Source organism: Mustela putorius, unplaced genomic scaffold (assembly GCF_011764305.1).
Source record: "Mustela putorius furo isolate JIRA1106 unplaced genomic scaffold, ASM1176430v1.1 tig00000743_pilon_pilon_pilon, whole genome shotgun sequence".
Classification (NCBI taxonomy): Eukaryota; Metazoa; Chordata; class Mammalia; order Carnivora; family Mustelidae; genus Mustela; species Mustela putorius.
In genome coordinates this window covers 3,613,007-3,636,641 of record NW_025421464.1, presented here as the reverse complement: position 1 = coordinate 3,636,641, position 23,635 = coordinate 3,613,007, and the positions used below count along the sequence as shown (strand labels likewise).

Genomic DNA, 23,635 nt, shown 5'->3' with positions numbered 1-23,635 from the left:
TCCAAACTTCTCCGGCTCCGACCCTTTTGGTCTTTTACAAAACTTCAGGGAGGTCTGAGATGATTTTATGATGAAATGAGGCCAGCCAAAGAAGGAAAGGAGTTAGCCAAGTATACAAACTGAGTTAGTAGCAGGAATCAGACTGAATGGTTCTCAGGCTCACGACTACGTTGCTAGTTTATCCCACTGCCCCCTTCTCTCTGAGTCTAAAAGCTGTACTCCAGGGGTGCCTGGGTGGCTCGGTGGGTTAAAGCCTCTGCCTTCGGCTCAGGTCATGATCCCAGGGTCCTGGGATCAAGCCCGGCATCCAGCTCTCTGCTCGGCCGGGAGCCTGCTTCCTCCTCTCTCTGCCTGCCTCTATGCCTACTTGTGATCTCTATCTGTCAAATGAATAAATAAAATCTTTAAAATAAACAAACAAATAAAAATTAAAAATAAAAAAAGCTGTACTACACCTCAGGTCTGAAACTATTGGGTAGTTGTAGATCAGCAGGCTAACATTACTAGTCATCTTCTCCCCCTTCCAGTTACACATTTTATACATGAAGCTAAAACTGAAAAAAAACTAGGTTTCTATAGACATTCATGTGAAAAATCCTATCTCTACGCCTTCCCCTACCATTGCCTGGGGCAAAAAAAAAAAAAAAAGAGAGAGAGAGAGAGAAAGGAGGAAAGAAAATGTCTCTCCAAGAGATACACTATCTAAACCATCATCTAGAATCATAAAATGTTATTGCTAGAAGGGACCCCTGTAGTCATCTCATCATTATTTTCTATCATTACTGATAGAATATCATAGATGAATAAACCTGGACCTTTGCCACCTGATGAAAAGACTAGAGTAAAAAGCAGGGTCTCCTGACTTGCCCCAACAAAAGTCCCCTGTGGTCCTTCTCCATTCTGTCCCTTCCTGATCTGCCCCACCCTACCCTCTACCTCTACCACTGTTATCTAAGCTACTGAGAACTGCTGCCTTTTTTAATACAAGCTCCTGAAGCTACATTTTATTTACCTTGTTTTCCCCCTGTGCCTAGCAGGTAGTAAACATAGATGACTTAGAGAGGGCCATATTAGCAGATGGAAAGAATCTCAGTACCAAAGGGCATTGTCTAGGAAAAACGTAAGCATTCCTTGGCTTAATGTAAGCAGTATTCAGGGTTATGCATGGCCTAAATGTCTGGAATCTAGTATGTCCTCCGTTTCTAAACTAGTGTTTACATCATCTAGTTTTGCCAGAACAGTTACCAAATGTGTTGCGCAATACTGTCCCTCATGCATGCCCCACCCCCAACCCTCCATATGGAGAACTAGATCAACAACTAGAAGGTAAAGGAAAGCAGATATAAGACGATCCTGCATGAGAAATACACCTCCTCTCTTATGCCTTCACCTCAGTAAACAGCATCCCCATCTACAGAACTGCACCAGGTAGAAATCTAAGAAGTCATCCCTGATGACTCTCCACACCAATAACTGTTCTGTCTCAGTGCTCAATTCCTTCTACATATACACATTCTTCATTTGAAACACCATCATCTCCTACTTGTTTTACCACAACAGCCTCCTCCTAACTGGTCTTTTTGCCTATGGTGCTCTAGTCCTCCAAACCACTCCCCAAACAGGTAGCCAGAGATATCCTTCTAAAATGCCCACAGGAGCATGGCCCCCCCCTCACCCTGCAATGAAGTCCAAATTCCTCAACTGGGACAACAAGGCCCTTTCATGACTTGGCTTCTGCTCTACCTACCTTACCAGTCTCATCTCCTCTCTTGTCATATTCACCCATCTTTTGCTTTATGCTCCACCCAGGAATCTTGAGCAACGTGAGAGATGTATTTAACCCCTCTGGGTCTGTTCCTCACCTACAGGAGTAACAGTATGTACTCGGGTGGTTATAGGAAAAATTAACACATGTTACATGCTTAGAGTAGCACCTGATACCGGAAATAGCCAAAAAAGTGTCAACTATTACCACCACCATCTCGAGACTTGCTATTCCTTCTGCCTAGTCTTATCTTTGTCTCCTCCTCAACTCTCCAAGTATCTTTTCCTCCTGCCTTATGTCTCTATTTTTCTTGAGATCTGAGCTCAGCCAACTTCTTTGAAGAAGCCTCCAAGGCTGGGTTAGTTACCACTCATCTATGGTCTAATAGTGTTTATCCCTATTCACAACACCTCTCACATTGCCTGTTTCCTTGCCTGCCTTCCCCACAAGGCTGTATAGACTCAGATCCCAAGCTTAGGATTGTGCATGGCAGATGCTTAATAATTTTTCTGTAAATGAAAAACTTTCTAATAATGAAGTGTCCAATGGAACCGAATCCCAGCAAGTAGCCAATTCAAACGTTGGCCAGATGGCTGGCTGGTGGACAGGACTTTAAAAGCCCTTCAACTACAAGATCCTATCCAATAAACAATTCAACACATTCAGACCTCATTATCGCACTCAGGGGTTTGAACTTAATACATAGGTAATGTTAGGCCATCAGATCTTTAAGCAAAGTGCAACATGCTCAGATCTGTTTGCTGCCCTATTATCCATCTCTGGAAAACCTCCCACCCCACCCCATTGGTATCAGCACAAAATTCCAACTACCTTTCAAAAACACCATATTCCACAATGTCCCAAACACAGAGAAACAGTCAAACCTAATGGACTTTTGTAAGGCATTTAACTCCATCTTAACCACCTGCAAGCAGTGAGTATTCATGAACACCCTCTAGGAACCCAAAGCTAATCCTTTTTGTGTGACTTTATGGAAAGAGGAGAGCAGAGAGAGTGCATTTCATAAAGGTAATCCATTTAATCGTCCTCTGAGTAGTTTTGATCTGAGCTGCTGTCACAGCACTGCTATTCTTGATCACTGCAGCCTGATATGCCCAAACCCTGGATAGTCGGAAAGGCAGGTGCAAACAAGGCCAGGGTGGAGAGTCCTCTGTGTTCTATTTCAAGGGTAGGAGGTCTCCTTGAAAGATACAAAAGGGGCAGAGATTTCCAGAAAAGGCTTCTGTGATAAAGAACTCCAATCTACAGCAAAAAAAAGGCGGGAAAAGAGCTTAGCCAGAGGTACAATAGGGCTCAGTTCCAGCTCTGGGGCCGCATGCCACACCCTACTGCAGATAAGGACTAATCATTTTGCATTTACAAAGCACCCTGAGGTAAAGGGAGGCATTAAAAGTGCCAACTTTGCCAGTCACTAAAGGACCAAGGAAAAAAAAAAAAAAGGTAGGATTCCACTTATATGGGGTTCTTAAAGTAATGAAATTCAGAGACAAAATATAATGGTGGTTGTCAGGAGCTTCGGGAAGAGGGGAATAAGGGAGTTGGTGTTTAATGGGTACAGATTTTCAGTTGGGGAAGATAAAAAAGTTCTAGACAACGACAGTTAGTGGTGATGGGTGCATTACTTAATGCCAGACAACTATCCATTTAAAAGTGGTTACAATGGCAAATTTTACCTCATATATGTTTTTACCAAAGAAAGAGAAAAAGAACAGAACAGAACCCACACTGGCTTCAAAGTTATTTTGTTTCAGGTTATCAATTACATGATCCTGAGCAAGTCATGTAACCTCTCTAAGCCTGTTTCTACCTCTGTAAAACAGGGATAATGATACCTAATTCAAACACTCCACTCTGAGGAATAAACGAGATACCCCACAGCAAGACCTTAGTCCAGGAACTGGTACCCGGTAAGTATTTAATAAATGTTAGGTATTATTTCTCCTCCTCCTACTACTACAATAGACTTTCACAGTCATTTCTCAGTCTCCACACAAACAGCGTCACAGAGCCACAATGAGTGGCTCAGTTAATGATGCTTCATCAAATCCTCTGCCCATGAAAGGTGTCCTGTCCTCACCACTTGTTAATTTGGTGACCTTACCAAGGCAAGTGCCCCAATCTTGCTGTGTCTCAATTCTCAATTACAGCTGTAAAAAGGAGACTTAAAGCAAACTCTCAAGACCTCTCACAGAACTGGGTTAGAAATCGGATGATTCCAGAAGAGTACTATACACCATAAACAAAGTACCAAATGATAAGAGTAATGACTAATGAGAACTGGCACACCTGTGCACCGAACCTGAACTCCTTTTAATGCTAAACCTGAGGCATGGAGAGAGGTTGGAACTAACGAACTTTCTCAAGATCTAAATTTACTCAGGATTCCTGGTCTGTTAAGGCCTGAGTAAGTAATTTAGTGCCCCTTCCAAAGGTGTCAAGGGATGGCAGAAATAAAACCATTACTGGTCTGCAAACCAAAAGACTGGGAATTATAAATCTGATTCTGTCACTAACGCAGTCTGTAAATTTAGACAACTTACTTCCCCTTTCCAGTGTTAACAGGGTAGAAGGAACAAGGCAGCTAAAAAAGACTAGATGGTAAAGACCCTTCCAGGTACTACATACCGCAACTCTAAATGCAGAATTTTGGAAAGAGGAGAGCACAACAGACCTGCAGACTGCAAAGAACAAATACAAAACATTAGAAGACTCCTTCAAGATGCCACCCAGGAACTCGTATTTTAAAACATTCCCCATAATAGAGATCAAACACACTGGAAAACTAGAAACTTGCCAAAGTTAATTTTAGTTCACTTTTACCCACTCTTGGTCTCATCTGAAAAAAGGAAAAATAAAACCCTATTTCAAGAAGGGAGATGAAGCAGTTGACTTTAGCCATTTCCTGCTTCTCCTTCCCCAAGTAGGAGCTGGAAATCTAAACACTATAGAGAACACAAAAGGTCTGGCTGTTGGGAAGGGGGAGGGGGGGACGGTGGCGGGCAGGAACATCCCACAAATAAAGGATAGACCTCACTATTAGGACTTAAGCCTTCCTTGAGCCAAAAACCCAGAGAAAGTCAGCTGAGCTTGAGATCTGGAGTCCCCTACATTCATCAAATTCTACGGGGCAATACTAGCAAGAAATTCACAGTAATTTCTTTCCCCTCGGACCTCCCGTATCCCCAGAACGGGATTTCATCCGTAGTACAACGGACACTACCCTAGGAGTCAGGGAAAACGGAGTGACCCAAGGGTAAGTCAAAATCCTCTCTGCACTAAAGGATTACACAAGCTCACACTAAGAAATAAATAACAGGTACTTCTAGTACCACGGCTTTACACTTCTGTAGCTACTAACTGTGATTGGGAGCAAATTATTTTACCTCTCTGTGCCTTGCTTTCTGCTTTTGTAAAGGGGAATACCCCAAAGGCCGTCCTGAGAAATAAGGTTTACTAAGTTCCTAGTCAAGTCCATTAAATGTTACCTGTTGGTATTAAACGCGTCTCTCACATACTAGCTCCCTAAATCCACAAACATCCTGCGAAGCGACTTTCTTTTCCCCATTTTAAGGAGGGGCAAACTGAAGCTCGGCTGCACGGTGGGGCTTGCGTGAAGTGCGGAACACCGCCCCAGCTCGAGGGCGCGTTGTTGCTCCTCTCCGAGCCCCAAGGTGTGCAACGAGCCCAGCAACGGCAGCGGTGGGGGCCAAGGCGGCGCTGAGGCCCGTGGGGAGCGAGGCAGGGCCAGCTGTGCGCGCCTAGGGGGGCCGGCAGACCGAGCCCGGGAGGGGGAGCCGGAAGAAGCCCGGGCCGGGACCAGAGCCCGGGCCCGGCCCGCCCAGGCCTCCCCTGCGCGGCCGCCGCTCCTCTCCCTCCTCCCCTCGCCGGGCGGGGCGGGGCGCGAGCACAAAGACTTCAACTTCCGAGCGGGCGCGGGCCCACCCCGCCAACTCCTAGCCCAGGCCCGGCCCGCGAGGAGGAAGCGGCCAAGGAACGCCAGGCGGCCGGGGGCAGGCGCTGAAGGGCCGGGCCAGCGACACGGGGTTTGCTGGGGGAGGTGCGGGGGTGGGGAGGGGGACGGGAGTTACTCCCGCTCTTGGGACGCCCAGAATGGCCGAAAAAAAGAGTTTCTAAAAATAGGCAGCAACCCGCGCGAAGAGGCTGGTGGCCGAAAAGGAACAAGGAACAGTCCCCCGCACCCCTAAGGAGGCGCCCGTGGCCCCCACTCACCCGCGCCGAGAGGTCTGGAGGAAGCCGCGCGGCGCGGAAGGAGGCGGTGCCGCCGCACTCGGGGGCGGAAGGGAGGGAGAGGAGGAAGAAGGCTGCTCCGGCCGCGGCGTGAGGAGCTGAGCACACGCGCGGGAGTCGCCCCCGCTGCCGCCCCCTCAGCTTCTCCCGGCTGCGCCCGCCTTACACCCGCGCCGCTCGCGCGCCCCGCCGCACTGACAGCGGCGCGAGCCCCGCAGCCGCGAGTCCTTCCCTCGGCCGACACCACTGAAGCGCGCGGGGGTGGGGGCGCCCCGAACGGCTTTCCTCAGCTTGGCCCCGCCCGCCGCTCCGGCCCTGGTCCTGGTCCCTCCCTCCCCACCCCCGCCTCTGTCTCCGGAGGAGGACACGAGGACACGAGCGCTAGGAGTCCGCAGCCCCACCCTGACACAGCCCGGCTTCCCGAGAGCACGAGCTCTCCCCACCCCCTCAGCCTCGCTTTGGAAAGGTCCAGAGCTTCGGCGGGGAGAAGAGGAAGGCGGGGCCAGGGCGGGGCCTGCCGGGGAGGAGGGACTGAGGAAGGAGCCTGGAGAGGCGGGGCTAAGGACTGGAAGGGTTGGGGTGGGAGAGACAGAAACTCTCCTACACCAATAAGCGAGCCGAAGGGGGGCAGGGTTGAGAGGGTGGTGATGCCGGAAAAGAGAGAAGCGTAAAGCAGGTATGGAAGACGGTGGAGGCCACGCGGAGCCAGGAGCAGGGCTGCACTTGGAAGGAGGGGTTGCGGGTGGGGCTAAAGGGAGGCCGTGCCCATAGGAGGAGTCAAGGGTGGAGGGAGACTGAGGCGAGGCTGGAGGGGAAGCGGAGCCCTTAGAAGAGGGGGCGGGAGACGGTGCGGAAGGGAGATCCAGAAGGGAGGAAAAACTGAAGCGGGACAGAAGAAGGCGGGCCCGGAAAGAGAAGAGGGAGGAGGGGGCCCAAAGGTGGCCGCTATGGGGATGAGCCGGAAGGAGGCGTGACCAAAGGCGGGTCGCGAGGCTGAAGCTGGAGGTAGGCGGGGCCTGGAGATGGGACCCAAACACGTTGGCGGGGGGCGGTGCGGGAGGAGTGCGTAAGGGACGCAGTAGGAAGGAGCTCCAGGTCCTCTCACTTTCAGGGAACCGGGTGGGAGTAGAGGAGGGTAGCGCCTCGCTGCTTACTGTAGGGCTGGGCGGAGAGGCCGCGATTGGGTTGGGTTTGGGGAGGACGTGCCACTCCCACCTACAAAGGAGGTTTCAAGTACCTTTACCCTTCTAGTGTGCCGGAAATGTTTTATAACCCGATCTGGGTCGTGGTCCTCTCTCCTGAAAATTTCTCCTGCCGGAAACTCTGACCCAAATCAGTGTTCCAGCCTCCACGGAACAATCGGAGGGGTCTTCCTAGTGCACACGAAGACCATTGCCCTTCAGTCTTCAGCTATATAGACTTCTTGAAGGCTGTCGAAAGTCTCCATGTGGCCCACCTGTGATTTCATGATCGTATTTGTCACATTGCTACCCCCAGAACCTGCCAAGTCCTAAAAACAGCAGAGTTTGAATGGAATCCTGGCCCTGCCACACCAACAATTACAACTCTGCTATGTTGTTTGATGACCTCCAAGTCTCCCTTCAGAGGAAGAAATCAAATTAGAGAGATGGTAACCCTGAGACCAAGGCCAAGAACATTCTTCCCCTGCCCCTTCTAACTCCATTTAAATATCACCTCCTCAGAGAGTACTTTCCTGAACACCCGACCTAAAGATGTTCTCTTAATTTGGACTCATTCATTTCCTTCATGGCATTTCTTAGTCTTGTCATTTATTGGTGTGTTTGTATGTTTTTGTCTATCTCCCCACTAGAAGGTAAATTCCTTAAGACAAAAAATCTTTGGTTGAGTACATCACTGTTACCAGACCTGGTGCAATGGCTGCTATAGACCTAATGTTCAGTAAACACTTCAGTAAATGAATCAATCAACCCATTAAGAAATTGGTCCCTGCCAGTCTCCTCTGCTCTGCTTCTGGCCACTCCTAGCCACTGGCATCCCTCCCTTTGTACAGGCCTTACCATGTGTACTTGAATACACCACAGTCTTTCAGCAGCCTCTGCTATAGCATAATTCTCTCCTTGGACTGCTCTTACCCTTCTGCCTAGATGTCTCCTGTTCATCCTTCAAAACTCAGTGCAGGGGGGGCACGTGGGGGGTGCTGGGTGGCTCAGTGGATTAAGTCTCTACCTTCGGCTCAGGTCATGATCTCAGGGGCCTGAGATGGAGCCCCGCATCAGGTTCTTTGCTCAGCAAGGAGCCTGCTTCCTCCTCTCTCTCTGCCTGCCTCTCTGCCTACTTGTGATCTCTCTCTCTATATTAAATAAATAAATAAAATCTTTAAAAAACAAAACTCAGCGCCGGAACCACCTCCTCTGAAAGGCTTTCTCTGACCTCCCATCAGCCCCACCACCAGCTGTTTACCCCTCCCTGTTCATAGCCTCTATTATAAAACTTGCCTGTGCAGGTGATAATCCTCTTCCTGCTGGCACTGAGGATTATATTCACAGCTTCATAGGTCCTGACCTGCCCTCTGCTACCATTCTGACCTTATCCCCTCCTTAATTGCTTTTGCCTCCTCTTACTCTCCTCCAGCCACACTGGCCTTGCTATTCTTCTGACATGCCAAGCATACTGCTAACTTCAGGGCCTTTGCACTTGTGTCTGCCTCAAATGCTCTCCTCCTTGAATGGGCATGGCTCACTCCTTCAGGTTTCCACTCAAATGTCACTTCCTCAGAGAGGCCTCCCATGGCCCACATTTAAAATAGCGACAGCATGGTGCACCTGGGTGGCTAAGTTGGTTAAACTTCTACCTTCAGCTCAGGTCATGATCTAGAGATTGAGCCCTGTGTTAAGCTCCTTGCTCAGCGGAGAGGCTGCTTCTCCCTCTCCCCTGGCCCACTGCTCCTCCTGCTTATGCTTTCTGTCTGCCAAATAAATAAATAATTTTTTATTAAAAATAAATAAATAAATTAGCAGCACCCTGGAGTGCCTGGGTGGCTTAGTTGGTTGAGCATCTGACTCTTGGTTTTAGCTTAGGTCGTGATCTCAGGTTCGTGAGATTGAGCCCCATATCACACTCTAAGCGCAGGGCAGAGTCTGTTTGAGATTCTTTCTCTCCCTCTCCCTCTGCTGCCCCCCTGCTGCTAGCTCACTCACTCTCCCCGAAATAAATAAGTCTTAAAAAAATAAAATAGCATCACCCTACTTCTCTGTACCCTTTCCTGCTGGATTTTTCTCCATAGAACTTACTACCACCTGAAATATGTGTTCATTTGTTTGTTGTCTCTTTTCTGTCCCCACCTTCTACTACATTTTTTTGTGATCTTTACAAGGACAGGGTTTTATCTGTTTTGCTCATTCCTCAGTCTCTAGAATGAATATTTGTTGAATGAATAACTATGCATTAAATAGAGATGTGTTAGGAATACTCTGCTGTCCAGAAGAATCCGTGAAGATTAGAGCATGAAGGGAAATGACCTGAGGTCTTGAGATCAAGCCCCACATCAGGCTTCATGCTCAGGTTGGAGTCTGCTTGGGATTCTCTTTCCCTCTCCCTGCCCCTCTAACTTGTGTGCACATTGTCTCTCTCTCTCTCTCTCTCTCTCCCCCACCTCCTTTTTTTTTCTCTCTCTCTCAAATAAATAAAAATTTAAAAAGTTTTTTAAAAAATAAAGAATAGACTGATGAGGGGCGCCTGGGTGGCTCAGAGGGTTAAGGCCTCTGCCTTCGGCTCAGGTCATGATCTCAGGGTCCTGAGATCGAGCCCCGCGTCGGGCTCTCTGCTCAGCAGGGAGCCTGCTTCCCTTCCTCTCTCTCTGCCTGCCTCTCTGCCTACTTGTGATCTCTGTCTGTCAAATAAATAAATAAAATCTTTAAAAAAAAAAAAAAAAAAAAGAATAGACTGATGATAGGAATTGTCTCACATGGTTATAGAGGCCAAGAAGTCCCATCATCTGCCATCTGCAAGCTAGAGCTCCAGCAATGCCAGTAGTATAATTCAGTCCAAGTCCAAAAGCCCAAGAAGCAGGAGCAGGGATGTCCAATGTCCTGGGCAAGAGAAGATGGATGTCAGTTCAAGCAAAGAGCAAATTTGCCTTTTTATTCTATCCAGTCTTCAACAGATTGGATGACACCCACCTCCATTGGTGAGGGTGATCATAGTGTAGCAGTTCAAATGCTCTTCTCTCCCCAAAACACCCTCACAGACACACCCAGAAATGTTTTACCACCTATTGGGCAGGCCTTAGCTCAATCAAGTTGACACATAAAATTGACCATCACAACCACCACGAGGAAAAGCCAGCCAGAGAAATAAAGCCATCACAAGAAAGAGGGCAGCACTAAGAAAACATTGTTGAAAAAATGAGCCAGAGACCTGATATAACCATACCAGAAGCTTGACCCCCCTTTGGACTTTTCCATGAACCAATATGTCTTTATGGTTTGAGTAGTTTTAGTTGGGGTTGTTGTAACTTGCAGGGAAAACAAATTTCCTAACAGATGAGTAGGGTTCAACAGGGGGGGGTACAATGCCTTACGTTTTTATAAGGAGTTTGTTTACAGGATACTGGAGGGTATTCCAAATAAGGGGCATAGTAAGTATAAAGGCAGGAATGTAAGAGCTAGCACAAGGAATGAGCTGAGCTGGGAAAGATGAGATATAAAAGATAGGCTAGAACTAGTATCTAGAGGATAGTTCTGGTTTCTACATTCAACTTGGTACATAGCGGGAATCACTGAAAAGTTTTGAGCTGAGGTTGCTTTAATATGATAATGTGTCAAGGTCAGAACTAACTTTAGAAGTAATCTGGTTCAACTGTGAGTTCTTTTGTTTTCATTTCACAGATGAAAAAATGTGACACTGCCAATGTCTCACAGATGGTGGTAGGTAAAGGAACCAGTATTTAAACCCAGAGCCAGCTGAACCCCAAGACATACATTCAACCTCTTCCTCTCCCTGCCACTAATTCTGCTCTGTGACCTCACCCTGAATGGGTGGATCTCTCTTCAAACATTTGACCATGAGGTTTGTAGAGCTACCGGAGCTAGGATGAGGAAGATGGATGTGAAAGAGGGGAGAGTAGAAGGACCCACTGGGTATCTTCACTGGAGACAAGGAATGAAGGCAGATGAGGAAGACAGGTGAATTAGGAGAAAGGGATAGGTGAGGGAGAGGTGGTAAGGGCAAATCAGCCGGACCTGGAGAAGAAGCAAATGGAAGGATATAAGGAGTCACTGAGGAAGACCCAGTCTTGCCATTAGAACAGGCTTTGAAAAATCAGATAATAATATATTATTATATTATATGTAATATATTATATTTTATTTATATAAACTTATGTAAGTAAAATATATAAATTATATATTTATATAATTTTATATGTTATAATATATTTTGTATATAAAATAATATATAATAATTTGTTGTTGTTGTTGTTGTTGTTGTTGTTAGCACAATAATAATAAATTAAAAATCAGGGCCAGGCAGGTCTCATAAATGAGCAAAGTGGGTTACGTGTAAGATAAAAAAGAGTAATGGAGTCTGTAGTAAGCTGGGAGTTCATGCTCCTTCTAGAAGAGGCAGCTACTAATGTGGGATAGAGATGCCCAGTATTATTGCCAGTTACCAGGTCTTAAAAGAAACAAAAACAACCTCTAAGACCAGGTTTTTAAATTAAATTGGTTTTTAAGTGCTGGCAACTAATTCAAATTAAAAGAGCACCGTCCTGGCCAAAAAACTCACACCTTAGGGCTGAGTTTGGCTTGTGAGCTGCTAGTTCGTGCCTGCTAATCAATTTTGGTCCAAACCTCCCTGCACTATTTACCAGCTGTGTGCTCTTGAGCAAATTACTATACCTCCAAAGTCCTAGGTTCTTTTTTATTTTTATCTTCAGAGAGATTTTATTTATTTATTTATTTGAGACAGAGAGCATGCATGCACAAGCCAGGGGCTTGGGGAGGGTGGGAAGAGGAAGAGGGAGAAGCAGACTCTCTGCTGAGCAGGAAGCCCAACATGGGGCTCAATCTTAGGACCCCAGGATCATGACCTGAGCCAAAGACAGACCAACTGAATCACCCCAGTGCCCCCTGAATTCCCAGGTTCTTATCTGTAAAATGGGGATAATTAATTCCCCACATTAGAGGGTTGCTGTAAGAATTTCTAGAAATAAATGTATGTAAATCACTTAGCACAGTGCCTGACCTAGAGCTAGCAAACACTCAAAATAGTTTTATCATCAGTGTGAAGGTTATTCTGTTTTCTGTAACCCATGAAATCATGAACTAGAAAAAATAGAAAGGTCTTCAAAGACATCTCATCCAAGGGGTTTCAAACCAGTTAAGCTATAGAACCCTCTTTTAAGCCAGACCTTTCACAGAGAGACAGTGAAAACAAAAACAAAAACAGTTGGGGGATGAGGCTTTGAATAGGGGAGGGGAACCCAAACTATGGCCTACTAGGCCTTCCTACCGCTCCCAGCTACAAACCACCCTCCTTAAGCTGTAGTTCCTCCACAAAATTCCAGGGTGTTGCAGAACACAGTTTGAGAATCACCATTATATTCCAGATCCCATTTTACAAATATGGAAACTGAGGCTCAGAAGGGCATAGAAATTTGCCTAAGTTTCAGTGACAGGAAGGGATTCCTGCCTTCCATGCTAGTGCACTTTTGATTGGGAATGGCGCTCCCTCCTTCCTGTCCACTAGGTTGAGAATAAAATCTTTCTCAGTGCTTCCCTGATTGGGTAAGGAGTAGCCCCCCCAGCACTGACCCAAAGCCCCAGGATATAGCCAGGTTCATGGTAGCCAACTAGTTGGATGGGGAATGAACTCAGGCTTACAAAAGTAGAAAAGGAATTTATCTGGAAGGTACTGGGAGCCCAGAGAGCTGAGGTGCCGGGACCAGAGACACAGATGTTACTAGAACTCCTCTCCAGTCCTTGTCTTTCCTTCTCTCTGCATGTAAGCTTTTCTGCTCAAGGCTGGACACAGCCACCACAACTCTGAGCTCTCACAACTCTCAGAGGCTCCACCAGACAACCTGAAGCCTTCTGCTTCCAGTCTTAATGACAGAATCTTAAGTAAGGACTTTGATTGGCCCAGCATGACTAGGGGCTCATTCTGAGACCAATTATCCACTGTTGGTGGGGTCAAGTACTGTGACTGACTCAACTTGAGCCAGGTGCTCACTCTATAATCAATCATTGTCAATACAGATGTGGGAACAGAGAAAAAGATGGCAGCCCCCATTGGAACCACATGGTCAGAGAAGGAGAGGAGCCTTTCTCTCCTCAGTGAGCTTACTTCATCTCTCCTGCCATGCATACCTGCCACTAGCTAAGTTTAAATGAAAGGTTCTACTCTCCAAGCTTTGTCGCCCTTTATTTATGACTATTAGAGAACACACATCCAGCTTACCTAGAGAATGGAGGCATATTTGTCAATTTTTTTATCCTTCCAGCACAGTCAAATAAGAAGCCCCCTAAGTGTATCAGACTGGATTGTATTGAACTAATCCTTGGAAGTATTTAGTCCAACTCACCCATTTTACAAATAGAGAAATGAGACCAAGAGAGGGTAACTCACATGTCTTGAACACTGAAGGCTGTCCATCAGAAGAGTTACAGAACCAGGGCTAGAGACTTCTCATCTTGACTCTAGACCAGGGCAGATTAAACTCTGTGTTTAATCCTTGCCAGTAGGGACATCTGAAAAAAATAGAACACATATCTCATTTTGGATGCACCCATTGGCAAATTTTAGCCAGGAGCCCAAACCTCCCTAGTGTTCAGCAATTGATGACATCAGAGCCAGATATCAAATGAACAGGCCTTGGTTTCAACCCCAACATTGCCTCTTACTAACAGGTTTCTCAGGCTCTCTAAGCCTCCAATTTTCTCTGTAAAATGTGCATAAATTACATTTACCTTGAAGGTTGGGAAGACTAGCAATAATGTGTATAGTGTCCCTGACACATAGAAGCTCCTCAAGAAATAGTAAGCTCTTCTAATGATTGTTGTTGATGATAAAGAAGATGAAAAAACAAGAGCTCTAACTTCTCAAAGGAAAGAGAATTGTTCCTGAAGCTCTTCTCTTAGAGAACATAAATCCATACCTTTCCTGAGCAAAGGAAAGGAAGAGAAGGAGGGAAAGTGGGCAAGCTGTGACAGTCTCTACCCTCCCCTGAACATTACTGTGCCTTCTCTACCCCAAAGTCTGCTCCATCCCACTGCAGTGCTGAGACCACCTTTGAGCCATCCTAGCTAGGAGGAAGGAAGTGCATGTGGCAAAATCAGAAGGCCACCCATGACAGCAGATAGCAAGACTGGAGCTTATGGTCCCCACCCCTGATATTGGTGGCTCAAGGTTATGGGGGAAGCTCTAATATAGGTTAATGGAAGGTTGTTCATCTCTCATTCCTCACTGGCTCAGCCCTAGAGCCTATCTCTACTCTCTGCCTTACTAGGAGGTCTCCAAATTTATCAAACAGTAGACAGGTGGCATCTTTAAAGTATGATCTTCATTAACTAGGGAACAAATCATTCCATACATTCCCTTCCAGAGCCTCCTTCACTGGGGACTTTCAGCCTCCTAACAAGAGGGGACACTTCCTCCCACTTCCCATGACCTTCTCCCCCTACTCCCCACCACTGTATCCATGAGCCACAACACCAAGATCAGATATAGCAACATTAATCGAAACTGACATTAAGGGTTCACTTACTAAAGCAGAAGCACATTAGAAGAAATATAAACAAGGAAGATTTTGTGTCTGTGGAGTTTGTTCTAATGAGAAAAACCATGACTAGAGAATCTTATTCAAAAGATTGAGTGCCCAGGAAATAAAAGATAGATGAGGCCCGCCACACCCTCCCCACCTCCAATATTCAGAAGAGTTGCTCAACTTCCTGAGACTTTCCCAGCAACCTTGCTTCAGTCCTTGCCTCCCAGGTAGATTTCTATAAGAGCTGTCCACCACATTCTCCTTAATGTTCTCCATCTACTTCTCCAAATCCACTTTTCCACATTCATTTATGAGTTGATGATCAGATGTTCTTATTTTTAAAGGTTTTATTTATTTATTTGACAGAGAGAGAACAGCGAGAAAGGAACACAAGCAGGGGAAGTGGGAGAGGGAGAAGCAGGTTTCCCACCAAGTAGGGAGCCTGATACAGGGCTCAATCCCAGGACCCCGGGATCAAGACCTGAGCCAAAGGCAGACGCTTAATGACTGAACCACCCAAGCATGCCGTGATCAGATGTTCTTATTTGCTGTTATACCTCAGGAATTCTTGCTCAGGTGGCCCAAGAATTTAGCTTGGATCCAACCAGGGGACCCAGAGACTTAAAGATTCACAACTGGAATAGATATGAAGATACACAAGTACTCAGATATCTACAAAAAGAACATAAAATATTCTTTAAATTGGGCTGTAAGTGGTATATTGTCTTTTTATGGGTATTAATGGGTGGTTGTAGGTTATAGCTACTATTTTTTTCTACGATTTTACTTATTTATTTTGAGAGAGAGTGTGCACAAGCAGGGAGGACAGCAGACCCCTCACTGAGCAAGGAACCCAATGTGGGGCTCGATCCCAGCACCCTGGGATGACGATCAGAGCCAAAGACAATGACTGAGCCACCCAGGCACCCCATAGATACTGTTTTTGCCTGCACACTCTCATTTCCCCTTTGCTTGATATCAGCACCCGACTTTCCTGTGAACCTCCACTCTCATTATTGATCCAGGCCATAAACTGTGGATATTAAAGTCTGACCACCTGGGTTTGAATTCTGGCTCTGCCCTTTACTAGCTATGTGAAACCTGGGCAAGTTCCTTAATGTCTCTGTGCCTCACACAAGAAATACAGAGAATAACATCTACTTCACAGAGTTCTTGGGAGGATTCTATGAGTTAAAGTATTTAGAAGAGTACTTAATGCACAGTAAACACTCACTAAATGTCATCTCTTATTAATATTGCTATTATTAGGGGCGCCTGGGTAGCTCAGTGGGTTAATGCCTCTGCCTTCAGCTCAGGTCATGATCTCAGGGTCCTGGGATCGAGCCCCACATCAGGCTCTCTGCTCAGCAGGGAGCCTGCTTCCCTCTTCTCTCTGCCTGCCTCTCTGCCTACTTGTGATCTCTCTCTCCTGTGTGTGTCAAATAAATAAATCTTAAAAATATATATATATTGCTATTATTACTTCAGAATGGACTAGCCCACTTCCCCTGGCTTTGGTGATGGCAACTGACCCCAGCCTGAACAATCAGGACATTCTGTCCACTATGGAATCCTTCCCCCACATGTGGGCAGTCTTATCAATTATTTGAATTGGTACCATGGGTTGAAACCTAATTTGGTTTCTGAAAGCCTAGTCTTGCTAGGCCAAAGCTGCAAAGCAAAGGTAACATCAGATTCTAGGCCAATTTTAGTCCTAAAAGGGAAGTATATAGACTACAAGCCTTTCTCAAGAAAGTTTTCAAATACACAACTTAACCCTACACCTAAAGGAGCTGGAGAAAGAACAGCAAATAAGGCTAAACCCAATAGGTTAGCCTTCTCCCAACAGGAGAAGAGAAATAATAAATATCAGAGCAGAAATCAATGAAATAGAAACCAAAAGAACAATAGAACACGATCAACAAAACTAGGAGATGGTTCCTTGAAAGAATTGATAAGATAGATTAACCCCTAGCCAGACTATCAAAAAGAAAAGAGAAAGGACCCAAATAAATAAAATCATGAATGAATATCCAACACCAAAGAAACAGAAACAATTATAAGAACATATTATGAGCAACTATATGCTAAGAAATTAGACAATCTGGAAGAAATGGATAATTCCTAGAGACATATAAATGACCAAAACTGAACCAGGAAGAAATAGAAAACCTGAACAGACCCGTAATCAGCAAGGAAATTGAAGCAGTAATCAAAAATCTCCCAACAGGGATGTCTGGGTGGCTTAGTTGGTTAAGCGGCTGCCTTCGGCTCAGGTCATGATCCCAGCATCCTGGGATCGAGTCCCACATCGGGCTCCTTGCTCAGCAGGGAGCCTGCTTCTCCCTCTGCCTCTGCCTGCCTCTCTGTCTACCTGTGCTTGCTCACTCTCTCTCCCTCTATCACTGACAAATAAATAAATAAATAATCTTAAAATTAAAAAAAAAGAAAATCTCCCAACAAACAAGAGCCTACAGCCAGATGGCTTCCAAGGGGGAATTCTACCAAACATTTAAAGAAGAATTAATATCTATTCTTCTGAAGCTATTAAAAAAAAAAAAGAAATAGAATAAAAACTTCCAAACTCTTTTTATGAGGCCAGCATTACCTTGAACCCAAAACCAGACAAAAACCTCACCAAAAAAGAGAATTACAGACCAATTTCCCTGATTAACATGAATGCAAAAATTCTCACCAAAATACTAGCCAATAGGATCCAACAGTACATTAAAAGGATTATTCACCACAACCAAGTGGGATTTATTCCTGGGCTGCAAGGTTGGTTCAACATCCACAAATCAATCAGTGTGATACTCTACATAAACAAAAGAAAGGACAAGAACTATATGATCCTCTCGATATATGCAGAAAAAGCACTTGACAAAATACAGCACATCCTCTCTTGATTAAAACTCTTTTTTTTTTTTAAAGATTTTATTTATCCACTTGAGAGAGAGCATGAACGAGAAGAAGGTCAGAGAGAGAAGCAGACTCCCCATGGAGCTGGGAGTCTGATGCGGGACTCGACCCCGGGACTCCAGGATCATGACCTGAGCCGAAGGCAGTCGTCCAACCAACTGAGCCACCCAGGCGTCCCTTGATTAAAACTCTTAACAGTGTAGGATAGAGGGTACATACCTCAATATCATAAAAGCCATCTATGAAAAACCCACAGCGATTATCATTCTCAATGGGGAAAAACTGAGAATTTTTCCCCTAAGGTCAGGAACATGGCAGGGATGTCCACTATTACCACTGCTGTTCAACATAGTACTAGAAGATCTAGCCTCAGCAATCAGACAACAAAAATAAATAAAAGGCATCCAAATCAGCAAAGAAGAAGTCAATCTCTCACTCTTTGAAGATGATATGATACTCTATGCGGAAAACCCAAAAGACTCCACCCCAAAATTGCTAGAACTCATACAGGAATTCAGTAAAGTGGCAAGATATAAAATCAATGCACATAAATCAGTTGCATTTCTATACACCAACAATGAGACAGAGAGAGGAAAGAGAAAATAAAGAGTTGATCTTGTTCACAATTGCACCCAAAACCATAAAATACCTAGGAATAAACCTAATCAAAGAGGCAAAGAATCTGTACTCAGAAAACTATAGAATACTCATGAAAGAAGTTGAAGAAGACCCAAAGAAATGGAAACACATTCCATGCGCATGGACTGGAAGAACAAATATTGTGAAAATGTCTATGCTACCTAAAGCAATCTACACATTTAATGCAATCCCTATCAAAATGCCATCAACTTTTTTCAAATAAATTGGGACAAATAATCCTAAAATTTGTATGGAACCAGAAAAGACCCTGAACCACCAAAGGAATGTTTAAAAAGAAAAGCAAAGCTGCTGGCATCACAATTCTGGACCTCAAGCTCTACTACAAAGCTGTAATCATCTATGCAGTATGATACTGGCACAAAAATAGAAACATAGATCAATGGAACAGAATAGAGAACCCAGAGATGGAACCTCAATTCAATGGTCAACTAATCTTCAATGAAGCAGGAAAGAATATCCAATGGAAAAAAGACAGTCTCTTCAACAAATGGTGTTGGGAACATTGGACAGTCACATGCAGAAAAATGAAACTGGACCATTTTCTTACACCATACACAAAAATGGTCTCAAAATGGATGAAAGAACTAAATGTAAGACAGGAATCCATCAAAATCCTAGAGAAGAACACAGGCAGCAACCTCTGTGACCTCAGCTGCAGCAACTTCTGTCTAGACACATCTCCAAAGGCCAGGGAAGCAAGGGCAAAAATGAACTATTGGGCCTCCATCAAGATAAAAAATCTTTTGCACAGCAAAGGAAACAGTCAACAAAACCAAAAGCCAACAGAATGGGAGAAGATATTTGCAAATGTCTCATCAGATAAAGGGCTAGTATCCAAAATCTACAAAAAATTTATCAAACTCAACACCCAAAGAAAAAATAATCCAATCAAGAAACGGGTGGAAGATATGAACAGACATTTCTCCAAAGAAGACCTCCAAATGGCCAACAGGCACATGAAAAAGTGCTCAACATCACTCAGTAACAAGGAAATACAAATTAAAACCACAATGAGGGGGGCGCCTGGGTAGCTCAGTTGGTTGAGCAACTGCTTTGGGCTCAGGTCGTGAACCTGGACTTCCAGGATCGAGTCCTGCATCGGGCTCCCAGCTCCTTGGGGAGTCTGCTTCTCCCTCTGACCTTCTCCTCTCTCATGCTCTCTCTCACTCATTCTCTCTCAAATAAATAAGTAAATAAATAAATAAATAAAACCACAATGAGATACTACCTCACACCAATCAGAATGGCTAAAATTAACAAGTCAGGAAACAACAGATGTTGGTGAGGATATGGAGAAAGTGGAACCCTCCTACACTGTTGGTGGGGATGTAAGCTGGTGCAGCCACTCTGGAAAACAGTATGGAAGTTCCTCAAAAAGTTGAAAATAGGGCTACCTGGGCAACCCTGTCGGGACCCCTCTCACCCACGAGAGCTTTTTCTATAGCCTTGCTTAATAAACTTCTATCACTTTATTCACTCTCCTTTGCCCACAGGAGTCATTCTTCAACACTGTGAGATGAGAACCTTGCTCTCCCACATCATCATCAGCTTTGTACTATCACTTTACTATTGCTCAATAAACCTTACTTTGCTGCCCACCCAAAAAAAAAAAAAAAAGAGAGAGAGAGAGAGAGAAACAAAGAAAGAGAGGTACCCCACAACCCACCAATTGTACTACTGGGTATGTACCCCAAAGATACAAATGTAGTGATCCAAAGGGGCACCTGCACCCCAATGTTTATAGCAGCAATGTCCACAGTAGCCAAATTATGGAAAGAGCCCAGATGTCCATCAACTGATTAATGGATAAAGAAGATGTGGTACACACACACACACACACACACACACACTGGTATATTATTCAGCCATCAGAAAAAAATGAAATCTTCCCATTTGCAACAACATGGCTGGAACTAGAGGGTATTCTGCTAAGCAAAATAAATCAATCAGAAAAAGGCAATCAACATATGATGTCACTAATACATGGAAGTTAAGAAACAAGGCAGAGGATCCTAGGGGAAGAGAAGAAAAAATGAAACAAGATGAAACCAGAGAGGGAGACAAACCATAAGAGACTTAATCTGAGGAAACAACCTGGGGGAGGGGTGGAGCAGAGAGGGTAAGAAGGTAGGGTAAATGGGTTATAGACATTGGGGAGTCTATATGTTGTAATGAGCACTGGGTATTATATAAGACTGATGAATCACAGACTTGTACCCCTGGAACAAATAATTCAATTTAAATTTAAAAAATCCCCAAAACAAAAAACCAGTCATGCTCTAAGACAATGTAAAAAAGTCAGTAATCAGGGTGCCTGGGTGGCTCAGTGGGTTAAGCCTCTGCCTTCAGCTCAGGTCATGATCTCAGGGTCCTGGGATCGGCCCCCGCATTGGGCTCTCTGCTCAGCAGGGATCCTGCTTCCCCCCCTCTCTCTCTGCCTACTTGTGATCTCTCTCTCTGTGTCAAATAAATAAATAAATTTTTTTTAAAGTTGGCAACCAAAAAGATTTTGGTTTTGAATATTTCTTTTTAAAGTAAAGATTTATTAAGAATAGAAAACAAAAGAACTCTAGGCCAATTTATCATGAGAAAGAATTCAGAGTGGGGGCCATGTGAAGTTCATAGACCATCAAATCTCATGCTATATGTAAAAACACACTCTCCCTATTTAGCCATGGGTCAGCCAGCATGAAATAATTATCCTAGGCCATTAATTTGGTGGCCGCAATGAACCACACTTCCCAATAGTGATGCTTTTTTTTTTTTACTAACATATGATGTATTATTAGCCCCAGGGGTACAGGTCTGTGACTCGTCAGGCCCAATAGTCACTCTTATATATAGTCTTTTCCCACATTGACAGTGGGCTTGGCCATGTAACAGACTTTAGCCAATGGGACATTAGTAAGCATGATGCAAGCAGAGATAAATAATAAATAAATAATGAATAATAAATAAATGCTTTCGCACTGGCTTATCCACTTGGAATGCCCATTCCTTTGCACCTTGAACAATCATGTAAGAATGACTAGAGACCGAATGAGGAGAGTCAGAATCCTAGCCATTAACCAACCTGCACGCTGGATGCAACCACGGAGTGACCATCAGCAGGATCAGTGGAAAAACCACCTACCTGAGCCCAGCCCAAACTGCACAATCATGAACAACTAAAATGTTTTAAACTATTGTTTTAAACTATTAAGTTGGGAATTTTTTAACATAGCAATAGACAAATCATCAATAATGTTCAATAACATTTCCTAGCTCCACAAAATTCTCAAAGCCTTCCCACACCTAAGAGAGTGGGACTGTTAATAACCTCATTTTACAGATGGGAAAACTGAGGCCCTAAAAAAGGCCCAAATAATATCCCCAGCCAAGCAGAAAGTGAGCTGCCCCACTCATACACTTCTGAGTTAGCTCCTTCCACTGCATTTCCCACTGCAATAACTTCTATCCAGATGAATAAATTTATAAACAGCAGAAGAAGACGGTGTCATAAAGAAAGAGCACTAGACTGGGAGTCACAGTGGCCTAGTCTGAAGTTGGCTCTTGCTTGGCCGTGTGAGCTTAGACAACTCAAACCACTTCCCTCTCCAAGGTCCTGTCTTTCCAACGTGTTTCAGTGAAGGGGAACACTCAGAAGCTCACAGGAACCAGGCAAATAACAGACAAGGTAAACAGGCCAGGTGGACGCTGTGGTGGCAGGTGAGCTCAAACCCATCTAAGGGGGTGTTAACCAGCTCCAGTAGTCTTACCAGGTGCAATCTGGGCCCAGTGTGGCCCGATTGCCAAATTTTTTTTCCCTTGGAGAAAGAGGAAATACAGGTTATAATGTGAAGCTTCCCAATGTTAAAATATTACAAATTCATTTGAATTTTAGAAATACTATGTGGGACCAAAGAAAATTATATCCATTTAATCATTGGGCTGCTCTTTTAAACATTTTTGATCATGTTATTTCAAAATGCCCTGCCAGGGGCACCTGGGTAGCTCAGTCGGTTAAGGGTCTGCCTTCAGCTCAGGTCATTATCCCCCAGGGCCTTTGGATGAGTCCCACATCAGGCTCCCTGCTCAGCAGAGAGTCTTTCTCCCTCTCCCTCTCCTCCTCTCCCCCACTCATACGCTCTTTCTCTCTCTAGCTCTCTCTCAAATAAATAAATAACATCTTTTAAAAAAAAATGCCCTGCCAGAGTTTACACTATCATCAAATAAAAATGCTTACCTGTCCTACCTCTGCCCTGCACACACATAACATTTCCATCTCTCCTGCTTGTGTCATAGAGCCTGAAGAGCAAGAAAGCCTTGGGTGTGGCCAGCACTTCTACCACAGAGAAAGAGATGCAAAGGCCTAGCCTCCAACACCTAAAGTGGGTAGAACTTTCGAGAGGGCTAGGAGCAGAAGGGAAATGACATCTCCCCAGTACTTACTGTGTGCAGGCAGGCGTACAGTAGACTCTTGGCAGCATCGCATAGTGGCGACAAGACCAGACCTTCTAGCCTAACACACCTGGGTCTGAATCCTGACTCTGCCACTTGTGAATTATGTGTCTTTTGGCTTGTCCTATGCCTCTCCTGGCCTCAGTTAACTCATTTTTTAAAAAACAGAAATCTTGGGTGCCTGGTGGCTCAGTGGGTTAAGCCGCTGCCTTCGGCTCAGGTCATGATCTCGGAGTCCTGGGATCGAGTCCTGCATCGGGCTCTCTGCTCAGCAGGGAGCCTGCTTCCCTCTCTCTCTCTCTGCCTGCCTCTCCATCTACTTGTGATTTCTCTCTGTCAAATAAATAAATAAAATCTTTAAAAAAAAAAAACAGAAATCTTAATGTTTCCAGTCTCTCAAGGCTTTGGTGAGAATTAAAAAATGTAAATGTAGCAGATGCTGTGAGCTGGCTATCCCCAACTCCTTTATAGTTTCCCTTGCCACAAAGGCTGTCTTGATTTCCTAGGTTCCCTAGCAGGTAGGGTTGCTCTTACAACCTAGGTGACAGAGTTCAGGCTAGTGATATATAAGTGAAAGTTGCTTGGTGTTACTTACCTGATAAGTATTTTTTTAACTTAAGTGTAATTAATATACAGTGTTATATCAGTTTCAGGTGTACAATATGATTCAACAGTTCTATACATTACTCAGTGCTGATCATAATAAGTGTACTTCCAGAAAAGGTGTGTGTGTGTGTGTGTATGTTAGAGACAGACAACTGGCAACTGTTCAGCCTCTCGCACTTACCCTGTGCTCTGCGTAGAACACAGATATGATGCACAGAGAGGCACAGCAG

The 23,635-nt window shown here is 44.8% G+C and overlaps 2 protein-coding genes across 10 annotated transcripts in view; one reads left to right on the top strand and one right to left on the bottom strand.

Annotated features, from left to right (window-relative positions):
- The window catches only part of RALY (RALY heterogeneous nuclear ribonucleoprotein), an 80,382-nt gene extending 74,233 nt beyond the window's left edge, over positions 1-6,149 (bottom strand). For 4 of the 9 annotated variants that reach the window (XM_045084092.1, XM_045084093.1, XM_045084095.1 and 1 more), the window contains exon 1: positions 6,017-6,149. The gene's annotated coding sequence lies outside the window, so the exon portion shown is untranslated. Of the gene's footprint in view, positions 1-5,271; positions 5,644-6,011 lie in introns of those variants that run through there. The other 5 variants (XM_045084097.1, XM_045084096.1, XM_004746608.3 and 2 more) reach the window with 5 other exon arrangements.
- Positions 1-7,279, top strand: part of LOC123393135 (translation initiation factor IF-2-like) — a 39,271-nt gene extending 31,992 nt beyond the window's left edge. Inside the window, exon 3 of the mRNA XM_045084217.1 lies at positions 6,012-7,279. Within this exon, the coding sequence (XP_044940152.1) occupies positions 6,012-6,705 (694 nt within the window). The 3' untranslated portion in view covers positions 6,706-7,279. The remainder of the gene's footprint in view (positions 1-6,011) is intronic.
- Positions 7,280-23,635: the final 16,356 nt, after the last annotated feature.